General features: G+C 42.9%; 1 protein-coding gene across 11 annotated transcripts in view; it reads left to right on the top strand.

The window, feature by feature from the left end:
- Positions 1–2,412: 2,412 nt before the first annotated feature.
- MARK3 (microtubule affinity regulating kinase 3) overlaps positions 2,413–12,793 on the top strand; it is a 92,491-nt gene continuing 82,110 nt past the window's right edge. For 5 of the 11 annotated variants that reach the window (XM_074364920.1, XM_074364918.1, XM_074364916.1 and 2 more), the window contains exon 1: positions 2,416–3,069. In XM_074364920.1, the coding sequence (XP_074221021.1) occupies positions 3,019–3,069 (51 nt within the window). In that variant the 5' untranslated portion in view covers positions 2,416–3,018. Of the gene's footprint in view, positions 3,070–12,793 lie in introns of all 11 variants that reach the window. The other 6 variants (XM_074364922.1, XM_074364921.1, XM_074364919.1 and 3 more) reach the window with 4 other exon arrangements.

Raw genomic sequence — 12,793 nt, 5'->3', positions numbered from 1 at the left:
AATCCCTTCCCACACTCATCCTCACCCGGCTACCTCTGCTCACACTTCTAGACTCAGCATAAACACCGCTCTTCCAGGAAGCTTCCTTGACCCAACCACCTAAGTTGGGCTAAACGTCCCTGCAGGGACCCCCACAATCTTGTGCCCACCCACATTTCAGTTGAACTGTGTGAAATGCACATTTAACTAACAAGAATTCAACCCTCTCTGCCTGCCAAGGAGGGAGAGAGAGAATGACATTTTAAACAGGGCTGCCCTTGGCCCAGTGAACTCAGCCTGAAAGGGTGACATGGAAGACTTTGACTGCGTCTTAGTCCTCATGTGTTTTTACGGTGTGAGAATCTGTCCTCTGTGGGATGATTCTGGTGTTTAAAGACATAGATGTCTCAGGGAGACCAGCCAAGATGGCAGAGTAGAAAGAACCCCTGAGCTCCCCTCCTCTCACGAACACACCAAAACCACAACTGCAGAACAACTATCTATGAAAAAAACCGAAACCCACCAGAAAAGATCTCCTAAAATTAAAGACATAAAGAAGGAACCACAATGAGATGGGATCCTAATTCATGAGAGAAGAGTGTTGGGAAAAGCAACACCCAAGTTTCTTTGTGACTTTGCCACACTGGGCGGGTTCTCTTGGACCCGCCAACCTACCAGGAGTGAAGGAGAGGAGCCAAGAGGCTGAAGTGGACAGGCTTGCCAGGGAGGTACAGACCCATCACATGCGCATGTCCGTGGCCAGCAGTTGCCTGTTACTGTGCAGACTTTTAATATAAGGTCCCCATAAACTCCCTTGAGTCAGCTTCCCTCCAAAATGACTCCACAGTGTGAGAACCGAAAATTCTAATAAGAGTATTCAGAATCTTAGGTCTAAAACATTCATAAGCATGCCTGAAATGAAAAAGCTTCCATCTTACTAAATGGGAGGATTGGAATTCCCAAACTTCCATGATGTACTATCCATGATTATATATTTTCAAAACGACAGTTGATGTAAATATAGAAATTCAAGTATAGGTAGTCAGATCTACTAATGCTTATTACACTAGCATTAGAATCTGAACTTCAAAAAACCCTTTTCACTTACATCATATTAATAACTCAAAGTGCAATATTTGCTAAGTAAAATGTTCCATTAGACTTCAAAATATTTAATTATAAAAAAACAAAAGACATATATACCTCATAGAGCCAGAAATGTCCCAGACGGAGCAAGAGGATGCACATGCTGGGTGACCAAAAGAGAAAAAATTTATAACAGAAGAGGAAAAACAAGACATACCCACTACAAGGGCTTATCTGTTACTGAAGTTTTAGAATATGGGTTCAAACCCCAGCTTTGCAGCTAACCAACTTGGGTACTTTGGTCAAGTCCTTATAAACTGTTTAGACTTGGGATCACAAGGTGTGTCTGCCCGGTCTCCCAGGGTTACCGTGAGGCTTAAATGAGGTAACAGATGTAATGGACCCACAAGGTAGACTGTCAGCAATAGTTCGTGTTACTCCCGCCCATTCCGCTCTCCTGCCGCCGAACCCTGCACAAATGCATTCCATCCACCGCTGTCCAGGCTCTAAGCAGGTCCACGAGACACATTCAGAGGCACAAGAGCAAAGAAGGCTTCCAGGGGAGGTACCATTTCTAACGTCCCAGTCTGCAAGCATCCACCGAGCTGGCTCCAAGGTGAGACCCGGGGATGCTTCCAGCCCTCCAGCAGCTACATGCTGGTGTGTAAGAAGAGTTTGGTTAGAAATCCCCTACCGGCATTTAGGCAGCGGACCCTGGGGGCTTCCAGGGCTTCGCTTTATCCCCCCCGCTTCTCCGCCGCCCCAAGCACTTTTCCTTCTGGGTCCGGGTCCTCGAGGGCAGGACGCGTCTGCTGCCCTCAGGATGCAGAGCTCAGCCGCCCCCACTCCCCGTCTGCTCACAGCCGGAGGCAGGAAGGGTGACTGAGTCCTCGGCTCCCGGGTCACCGTCAATGATGCAGGAACTCGGCTCCTCCCCGCGGTCCCGGCCCTACAATTGCTGTCAAGACTCGATTTGGGGCAGCGCGGCCCCAGCTTTTGGGGGAAGCCACCACAGCTTTTGCACACAGCCGGCGCTCGATCAACACCGTGAATGCCAGTCTGTCAGTCAAGCTCAGGCAGCCGCCCCGGGCCGTTTGCCGGCTCTTTTGGGGGTGCCTGCCAGCTCCGGACGCGGGGAACCCACCGCCCCCGCCGCGAGCCGGGACGGCCAACCTTTCCCAGCCTTGGGCACCGCCCACTCTGCCCCGGACAGTGCCAAGTCGCCCCTAGCAACAGCAGCCCGGCCGGCTTCCTCGGGCCGCGCTGATTGGCCCAACTCCGGGAGCGGCGATGTCGTCACTTCCGGCACCCGGAGGCAGCAAAGGAAGCTGAGGGGCGGCCATCTTGGGTCCGTGAGGCTCGGAGGTGCCGGGAGCGGAGGTGTCGGCGGCCACCGGGAGGAGGCTGAGGCGGAAAGCGAGCCCGAGAGAGAAGAGCAGCCAGGCGCAGGCGCCGCCTCCGCAGCCCCCTCCATGGTCGGCGCCCGCAGCCCGCGGCGACCTGTCTTATACCCCACCTCCTCCACATCCTCCTCCTCTTCAGGGGCCCCCAGCGGCGCTGTGTGGAGGCTCCGGATCTGAAATCCGCGGCGCGACGGGCGGGGACGGAGGAGGAGGCGAGGGGGTCCCGGCCCGCGGGGCGCCCTGAGGCGCGGGGACGCCTGCGGGCCGACCCACAGCCCGCCGCCGCCGCTGCTGCCGTCGGCCCGGCCCCGACATTGCCACCCGCGGGGCTCCTCGGCGCGGCCGCCGGGGCCGGGGAAGCATGAGCCCCGCGACCCGCCGGGGGACGGCCCGGGCCCGGCCCGGGATCTAGACGGCCGTGGGGGAGGGGAGCCGCCCTATCGCAGCGCCGCTCCAGAACCGCCGGGCGCTCGACGCCGCCGTCGCCGGCCCCCGAGGGCCGCGCTGTTTTGTTTCACCCTCGCGTCGTGCAGAAGCGAAGTGAAGTAAAATGTCCACTAGGACCCCGTTGCCAACGGTGAATGAACGAGACACTGAGAACGTGAGTAACCTGGGCGGTTTCCCCGCGTCGGGTCTCCTCCCGCCGCGTCTCCTCCCGCGGCCTCCGGGAGCACGACGGCAGCCCTTGCAGCCGGGGGTCTCCCAGCCCGGGGCGCTCTGGGCGTAGTGGGCAGCCGTGGGCGCCGGGACTCCGCCAGGGCGGACGCTTCCTGGGGAGGCGGCCCTCCTGCCGCTCGCTTGCGGGCCGGGGAAGTGCGTGCGCCCGTGATTACGCTGGAGTCCGGTTTGTCAGGGAAGCCCGGAGCTTGCAGCGTTGCCAGCCAGTGTCTTGAGAGGCTAGGTTGCCTCGTAGTGGAGTATCCCAGTGTGTCTTGATCTCTGCAGTGTTGAGGGCTCTTTTAAACTCTCTTAGTAAATTAGGCAGGCAGCTCATGAGAGGCTGCCAGGCTAAAAACATGTTCGTGGTGTTGAGTAAAAGTAATTGAATCAAGTGGACTGTCCTTTGTGCCTCGTTCTTTAAATTGCCTGGAGCGAAGTTTAGTGACAGCCACTAAAACTAAGTGCCCACCGAGGAATCTCTTCGGCCCCCTTGGGAGGAACTCCAAACCTGTTCAGAAGTTCTTTGAGAGAACTTACACTTAATTAAGGAGTAACTTCGTTTCCTTACGAATCTGTTTTAAAGGAGTTGGTTAAGCATGTTTGAAAGGAAGATGCATAGTGAAGCTGCCGTGTCACTCACTGCCTAGCCCAGGGCCACCCACTCTGGGCTTAGCTTTCCTCCTTCCTAAAAAGAGGTTGGCTCAGATGAGCTCTTAGGTCCCTCTTAGCACTCATTCTATGATTTTGTAAAAGGAAGCTTTGATTTTGTTCAAGTGAACCTTTTAAAAAGGCCAGGATCACCATTTTTAGGGAATGACAACTTACGGTAGAAATTCCACTGGAGAAATGTTCACTCTGTCCAAGTGCTTTCTGAACTCTTTTCTAGCACTGGGTTCAGAACTATTTCAATCTAGCTGTGAGTTACCTTCTGTTAAAAACAAAAACATCTAGAAAATAACTTGTAAAGAGACTTCATTGGTCTTTTATTATAAGTGTTATGAGGTAATACCTGGCAAGAAAATGCTATCACTCAGGAAAAGCTTCGTTGCTCTGCCTGTTTTCATGCTTTCAATAATGTCCTGAGACATTGTGGCTTAGAGATATCAAATGCCTTCATTTTAATCTTCAAAATGCCACTTGGTTGCTGGATAAGTATCAAGTGATTTAATCTTTTGTGGAAACCTTGGTCTAAAGCATCCCTGTAGTATATTACTGTGTGGTGTTTAATGCCCTTTAACCTGGTAAATAAGTTGTACAGTGGTGTACATTCCTTAATAGGAGATGGATTAGATGAAATTACATGAAAAGTAATAGAAAGTCTAGACTAGGTGAGTCTGGGAACTCATTTTCTTGTAGACCCTTTGAAGAACCTATTTCTGACTTCATAATTTTCCTGTTCTTTGACTACCTTGTAGGGTGGAGCAAGCAAAAAAAATGAGTTGATTAGCTTTGCTTCATTGACTTTCACTCTAAGAAGCAAAATCTTACATTGAGCCAGAGCAGTAGCTCCATACTTTTTAAATAAACTGAAGCCAAAACCGATCAAGTTTGTTATAATGATGTACGCCAAATGGGTCTTTACCTTGTTCTCTGTTGAATCATGTTGTAATCTTTTTGTGTGTCATTAGGAATTACTAACTTTATAAATAGTGTAGGATATGGAGTGTGCTTTTATTCTCATGGAATGTATTTAAAACTGAGTTTTGGGGGAGGAAGGTATAGCTCAAATGGTAGAGCACATGCTTAGCATGCATGAGGTCCTGGATTCAATCCCCAGTACCTCCTTAAAAAATAAATAAGTAAACCTAATTACCTCTCCTCCCCTCCAAAATAAAATAAATAAAATAAATTAAAGGAATGAATAAAATAAAATTGAGGTTTTGACAGTGTTAAAATAGAGATTTGTAGCACATCGTTGCATTAATCACTGTGCCCTGTTCTTGTGTAACTGTGGTAATTGATGTGTTCTGGAAGTAGTTTTGTGTCTTTCACAATGTGGCGCCCTTGTGTCAGGGTTTACATGTCTGGCATATACCGTATCATTTATCTACCATTACTGAACTGCTAAGTATTAGACTTTTTGCCAATTGAGTGATGAGGGTACAAGAATGAGTGGGAGTTCGCAGTCCATTGGGCAGCTCTTTTGCTAACTTCAGGTTTATTGAGATAGAACGTTCACTCTGTTTAAGTGTATAGTTTGATGAGTTTCGACAAATTTATAGTCATGTAACCATCATCACAGTTAAGTGAGAGAACACTTCCATTGCCCCAAAAGATCCCTGGTGGCCCTTTAAAGTCAGTCTCCACTCCCTTCCCCCAGTCCCTGGCAACCACTGATCTGTTACCTGCCCCTATAGTTTTACCCTTCCTAGAACCTTATTTAAATGGTGTCAAAGATTATATAATCTTGTGTCCAGCATCTTTTACTTGGCATAATACTTTTGAGATTTAGTCATTTTTGTGTATCAGTAGTTCATTCCTTTTATTGATGTATATGATATTATTATAATATAACATTATATTGTAAGTAGTTCATTGTTTGGATATACCACAGGTTTTTTAATCGCTTCACCAATTGATGGACATTTTGGCTGTTATGACTAACAGCTTTGTCTTTATATTTTGTGAAAAGACTTTCCATTTTGCTTACCCTAGGAATCTTATTTAAATTTTAAGTAATTATATATAATTGTGATAACAATGTTGCTTACAGATCAAGATTAATAAAGGGTAGATAATTTGCAAGAAGAATATTATCTTTATCCTAGTTAACTACTTTATTTTCATTTGTCTGACTTCTAAATGTGAATATCCACTTTTAGCGGATAGGCATATAAAACATAAGATGTTACCAAATCATTTTAAAACTCAAAAGGACGAGCCAGACAATCTGACCTAATGAGAATGTTGAGGCTTAAAAAGGTGACAGAGTCTCTACTGGGCCTCAGATGTCCAGCTTAGTCCTCTCTGCTTTTTTGTGTATCAGGCTTTCTCAAAAGCTTATGTACTAATTATTCAACTAGGGAAATGTGGTTGTACCAATACACAGAGTATAATTAAAATAAGAATTTAAAAAAATGTTTTGTTATGGAAAATTTCAAACAAATATTTAGAGAGGATTTAATAAGTATTTATCAGTGATTCTCAACTGGGGATTTCTCCCACACACCCCCCTCCAGTGGACACTGGACAGTGTCAAGACATTTTTGGTTGTCACTACTGAAGAGTTGCTACTGAGCGGGAATGCAGCTAAATATTTTACAATACATGGGACAGTGCTCCCTGTCCCCCCAACAAAGAAATATTTGGCCCACAGTGTCAGTAGTGCCAGGGTTGGGAAACCCTGGTATATAGTTCAATGACCAGTCTTATTTCATGTGTTCTCTTCCCCAAGAAGCAAGTTCAATACTTGGTATCATTTCATCTCCAAAGCTTTTAGAAGAGATAAAGCCTCTTTAAAAATGTAATAACCCCTTTATCATAATTTTTTAATGTAAAATATAATATCAGTGCTTAAGTTTCCTCAGTTGTCTACTTTTTTAATGCTTTGTTCAAATTAGAATCCATCTTGAGTCCATGTATTATAGTTGGCTAATATGTGGAGCAAGATACTTTTTTAAAGGCGACAAAAAAGCTTGCATTTTAGTTTATGTTCTACAGTTGAGTTGTATAGAAGTCATGGACAAATCAAATCCTTTTTGTATACTGGTGAAACTAGAAAAGTATTTTTCGCTTATATTTCAAAGCGTATGACACTTTGTAAGTAAGCCTGGATTATTTGCCAAAGTACCAGACACCTCAGGAGTTTGCCAATTTAACAGCTCCTAGAGTGTGTGCACACTGTGTACTTACTTACTGTTAGTTAATGTAGACAGTTATTGGAATTTCTTATCTCTGTGAAGTATATAAACTGTTGGTGGTGTAGTCTAGCCAGCTGTTGGTTATGTGAGGCTATTAACATGGTCAAATTTGAGTGCCTACTATGTGTATGACACTGTGCTAGGAACCATACTGCTCCTGCTCCTTAGCACTTCCCAGTCCCTGCAGAACTCAGCACTCTGAGCTTTGTGAAACTGGTCTGTAAACTCAAACTGTAGTGAACACCAGAATCACCTGGAGGGCTTAGGAAAGCGCTGATTGCTGGGCCCCGACCCCAAACCTTGATTCTACTTTTGGGGCCCTAGAGTTTTCATTTCTAACAAGTTCCCAGGTAATGTTGATGCTACAGGTCCAGGGGCCACACTTTATGAATTGCTGTCTTAGTGTTTAGTGAAGGCTTGCCAACTAAACTATATTCCTTTAGATTGTATTATGACTAAAGAAGAGAGATTTTCAGTAGTTTCGTTTTCAGGTTCCTTGAGTTTTTTTAAGTTGGTTCTTTGTGGGAAAGTATGCTTCTGGATAATAAAAATAGTTGCCATTTGTTGATCACTTGCTATATATCAGGCACCAGTACCAAGTACTTTATATAATATTTCATTTAAAATATGTAATATGGTTTCATTTAATCTGCTTAACTTCCAGCCACAGCTATCTATTGAATCAAGCTATTTGGGTCTTTTAAAAAAAGTTGATCTCTGAAGAATTAATATTTTTTATTGGGTCAAAGTGTTTGGGGAAAGATCTTATTCAATTTGAGAGTTTTTGTTTCTTTTTTATGTAAATTAAGTGAAGGTGGAAATTTGTAATGAGTAGAATATTGGTCGTTTTGATTGTGTAGTGCATGATTATTTATATTGTAATACTTATACACAGTTTAATATGAGTTAATAGCACCTGTTATCTTTCATTTCAAAGAGGATTATTCTGGATTCTAAGATATAGCCAAATTTGTTTCCAAACTGTTGTAAGAGGGAGTGCCGCCCCTTTCGATCACCATTGGGAGGACTAATGCAGAAATTCACTTGTCTCACATCCATTTTGTTTTATTTTTATTTATTTATTGCCTCACATCCATTTTAAACTTTTGAAATAAATGTGGAGAAAAGAAATCTCTTCCCTGGGAATCTGCCAGCTTTAATGTTGTCTTACACAGGAATTTAAAGAATGTGCTTGGAGTTGGTCTGCAAGTAGTAATAAGGGGTTTGTGCTGACCTAGATGCACCTGTGTGTACAGTAATTGAGAGGGCAGAAGTTGGCACTGGAAGAAAAGGACATTTTTGGGGGGAGTCCAACTTTTTCTTCAAGCTAGAGTTCTTTAGCCCTGCCCTTCAGCCACCTGAGCTATTCGGCCATAGTTAGTCTTATACAGTCTCATGTAGACTAGATCAGGCATTGTTTCTGTGGGTTACCTGGGATCTTGGTGTTCAGAGTTGAAGCTTGAACAGAGATTGAGGTGTTTTATTTGTATTTCTTGCTATAGTTAGGCAGTTGCTTTTGGGTCGAGGTTAAAAATATTGTGGGGGTTGTATCATGGGCATTTTATGTGAAAATCTGTACTGGGAGGGTGATGAAGTTTTGAGTAAGCTGAACTCAGAGGTTTTCCTTCCAGAATGTTATATAACCGCATTCTTTTTGTAGTCAGTATCTTTATGACTTCATTGACTACAGTAGCAGATTAGAATGAGAATCCTGGAGAGGAGTAGACTAGTACCATTTCCTACCTTAGCCTTCTGCTCTTAGACTTAGCATTCTTTATCCAGAAGAATAATTTAAACTGGGCAAGCAGTTGTTGTTGAAGGCATTTGAGGTGTTTTTGATGGCATTCTGTTCACATACTGTCTTCCACCTCTTTCCTTGTCTTCCTTCCCTTGCATAGCCCTTGCCTATCCTCAGCCTGCCTTGGGACTCATGCATGTAGTAGCTTTACTAGTGGAATGGACTGAAAAAGAAGGTTGCCTTCTAGACATTAAAGACATTCAATGATAAAGAATCTTCCACATACCATGGTAATGTAGTCTAATTTTTCCCACATTTCTGTTAACTTGGATTCTTAACATTTATTTCCTAGTTGTCCTGTTCATTGCTGTAGAACTAACCACTCTACAACTTAGTAGTGTAAAACAAGAACCATTTCATTATACTCACAGATTTTGTGTGAGGAGTTCAGTCGGGAATGGCTTATCTCCTGCTGCATTATGTCTGGGACATAGTTTGGGGGAATCATGAGAAACTATGGGGATTTGAACAGCTGGGCTGGAAGATCCACATCCTAGACTGTTTCTTCACTTACGTATCTGGCACCTTGGTAGGTATTGTTAAAAGGCTGGCCTTGGCTGGGACTCTTGGCCAGAGCGGCCTCTCTAGCATGGAGACCTCAGTGTGATCGGACTTCTTCCTAGGTGGCTCATTGTTTCAGCAAACAAGATGAAAGCTGCCTGCCTTTTATGACCTAGCCTCAGAAGTCATATAGTATTACTTCTGCCATTTTCTCTTGGTTAAAGCAGTCATAGGCTCCCAGATTCAAGCATAAGGGACATGGACCTTATCTTGTAATGGGAGGTGTGTCAAAGTCTTTGGGGTCATGTTTTTCAAATCACTGTAGTAGTAACTCTTTGGGTTTATAATCTGACCTAACATTTTACTGTTGATCTTGGACAAGTTATTTAACTTCTTTATTCCCCAGTTACCTCATCTGTAAAATGGGATTGGTAATAGTAACGACTTCATAGGGCAGTTAAAAGCCTTGCACGCTCTGCCCTCCCTTCCCTCTTTGTTCTCATCTTCTGCCTCTCCTCACTCCCTGCAGTAACAGACCCTGGTGTCTTCTTGCTGTTCTTTGAACACACCAGGGATAATCCAGCCTCAGTGCCTTGATGTTGGCTCTTCTCGTTGTGTGAACACTTTCTTCCAGATATCCACACGGCTAACTTTCTCACCTCCTCCTCTTTTCACGCATCACCTCAGTGAGGCTTACTTTGACCATCTGTGGCCCTCCCCACCTCCCTAATCCTGATCTAGCTTTTTTTTATATATAATTTACATATTTGTGTTTACTCTGTTTTGTCATTTTTCTCTGGTGTACTGAAAGCTCTATGAGAGCAGGAATATTGGTTTTGTTTACTGATACTATTTCAGATACCTAGAACATGGTAGTCATTTATTACAAGTGATCAGTAAATAAATATCAGTAGAATTAGTGATTAGATGAGACAATATGGGTAAAGCATTTTAGAATGGTGCCTGACACATAGTAATAGATAAATGGTAGCTGTCATTAATGTCTAGTTTACTGGTCTTTCCATCTCTCATCTCTGTCTTCGTCTTTTTCATCTCATGTCCTGAGTTTTCAGCCTCTTCCCCTCTGATTCGTTCCAATGAAATCATCATCTTTTTTAAAACCTCATGTAAAGGGAGGCTTGAAAAGTCTATGCAGAGTCTGGGCTTGGAAGTGAGAGTAAAGATGGGAGCCTAAGACTGTGGTTAAGGAGAGATTCAGACACATCTGAGGTAGGGTGGCGAGATGTGGTGCAATAACAAAACATAAAAAGAGAAGTTGGGATCTGGAATTACAGGCTTGCATTCTAACCAGTCTTCAAATATAAATAACCATGGGCAAGTTAATTACTTGTCTGAGCCTCATTTTTAAACATTTAATTTAGGAGAGGGGCTTTAAAATGGCGGAATAGAAGGATGCAGAGCTCCTCCTCACCTACAGATACATCAAAAATACATCAACACGTGGAAGAGTTCTCACAGAATGCCTAAAAATTTAACTAAAAACTTTAATTGATAATAATTGACATTATATTAATTTCAGGGGTATAACATAATGATTTGGTATTTGTATATATTGTGAAATGATCACCGTAAGTAGTTAATGGTTGATGTCCATCACCACATATAGTTATAGATTTTTTTGGTTATGAGAATTTAGAAATCTATCCTCTTAGCAACTTTCAAATACACAATACAATATTACTAACTATAGTCACCATACATCTTTTTTATTTAGCAAAAGGGAATAACACCATCTATTCAGGGTTGTTGTGACTGAAGAAACTAACACCTGTGAAGTGTTAGGCCCACTCTACTCCACATGATGGGGGTTCTTTAAATGTTAAGTCCCTCTCGAGGTAGCTTTTGTAGTGTTATTCAAAAACTGGATAATCTAAAGTCTTTAATGTAGTATTCAAAGTTCTTGACCCACCTTTCTAGCTTTGTTATTTCTAACAATTCACCTATATAAATGTAACACTTAAGCCAGACTATTCCCCTTGGCTATTTATTCACCTAGCAGTTTCATACCTGCTGGTTGCCAGGTCCTGTGTGCTGAAAATAACAGATGAGAAAGTTTTTGCACTAAGAGAGCTCATTGGTAGATACTTTAGTGCAGGAATTGACTCACTCAGCTAAGGAAGGAGGTACAAAGCAGAACTGACAGCCTAATCAAAAACATAAAAACAAGAAATTGCCAGCAGTCAAGATGTCAAGGAACTAAAGCCATTTTTTTTCCCCAGTGTTAATGGCGCATGAAAGAGTTGTGAGAAATGAAAATGGCTAGACCTGCAGGTTAAGGGAAGTCACCACCCAGCTCCCAATCCTCGCCCGGGTCCCCCAAGCTTTTTTACCTTACCGTGTGCTAGTACCTGGCTTGAAATGACCTTCATCTCCCATTGGAACTCTACTGCTTGTCCTTCAGAGACTCCATCCCTTCATCTCCAGGATACCTTTTTTCCTTCATCTCTCTCAAATGTGATCATATCCTCTGAGTGCTTAGAGCTGCGTTGTCCAGCACAGTAGCTACCAGCCACATGTGGCTACTGAGCACTTGAAATGTGGCTGGTCTGAATTAAGATGTTCTGTAAGTATAAAATATATACCATATTTCAAAGACAGCATGAAAAAAGGAATGTAAAATCTTGATCTTTTTATATTATGTGCTGAACATTTGGGAGTATATTAGGGTAAATAAAACATTAAAATTAATTTAACCTATTTTTTTTAAATGTTGCTACTATAAGATTGAAAATTACATGTATATCTCATGTTATAGCTGTTGGATGGCTCTGGGAGTATTCACTTTCTGACTTTTCTCATGGGGCAGGGATTGCCCCTTGTTTCAGTTACTGTTTCCCATGTTAGCTCCCCAGCTAGATTACGAGTGCCTTAAAAGTTTGACACTATGGTTTTCTATTTCTTTTATCTTCTTGTAGTGCCTTCTACTTAATAAGTGCTTAGCATATAGTTAACTGGTCAGAAGCTTCTGAGTCAGTTTTCTTTAGCCACAATTTATTTGTGTCTGTAGTTCTTCTGAGGATTAGAAGGTAAATTATTTTTCAGTGTATTTCATTATTATGATGGTTCACCTGCTCTACCAATAATAAGTATTTTATTACTAGTGAAATCAATTTGGTGGAATTTATGGATATGAACGGTAATAGTTCCCCTTTCCTATTACTCATATTCTTGGAAACATTTTTATAAACTCACGTCCAAAAAGTCACGTTATCTGTGATCACTGTGAGGCCATTCTTTTCCTTTATTTATTCCTGTTAATTCCTATGTGTCATTTCCCTTATTCCTCCAAGAGGTTACCATTCTAACATTTTAATATGTTGTCATGTGTGTAAATGTATGTGTCATTAAAAGTGTATGTTTGGTACTTTGTGTAAATATTACATATGTTTCATCTGTGCATTGAACTTGTTGCTTCTAACTGCTGTGTAGTGCTCTGTAGTATGAGTCTACCACATTTTATTTGTCTACTCATCAGGATAGACGTT

This window comes from Camelus bactrianus, chromosome 6 (assembly GCF_048773025.1).
Source record: "Camelus bactrianus isolate YW-2024 breed Bactrian camel chromosome 6, ASM4877302v1, whole genome shotgun sequence".
In the NCBI taxonomy this organism is placed as follows: Eukaryota; Metazoa; Chordata; class Mammalia; order Artiodactyla; family Camelidae; genus Camelus; species Camelus bactrianus.
The sequence above is the reverse complement of the archived record's forward strand: the minus strand, read 5'-3'. Positions and strand labels throughout refer to the sequence as shown.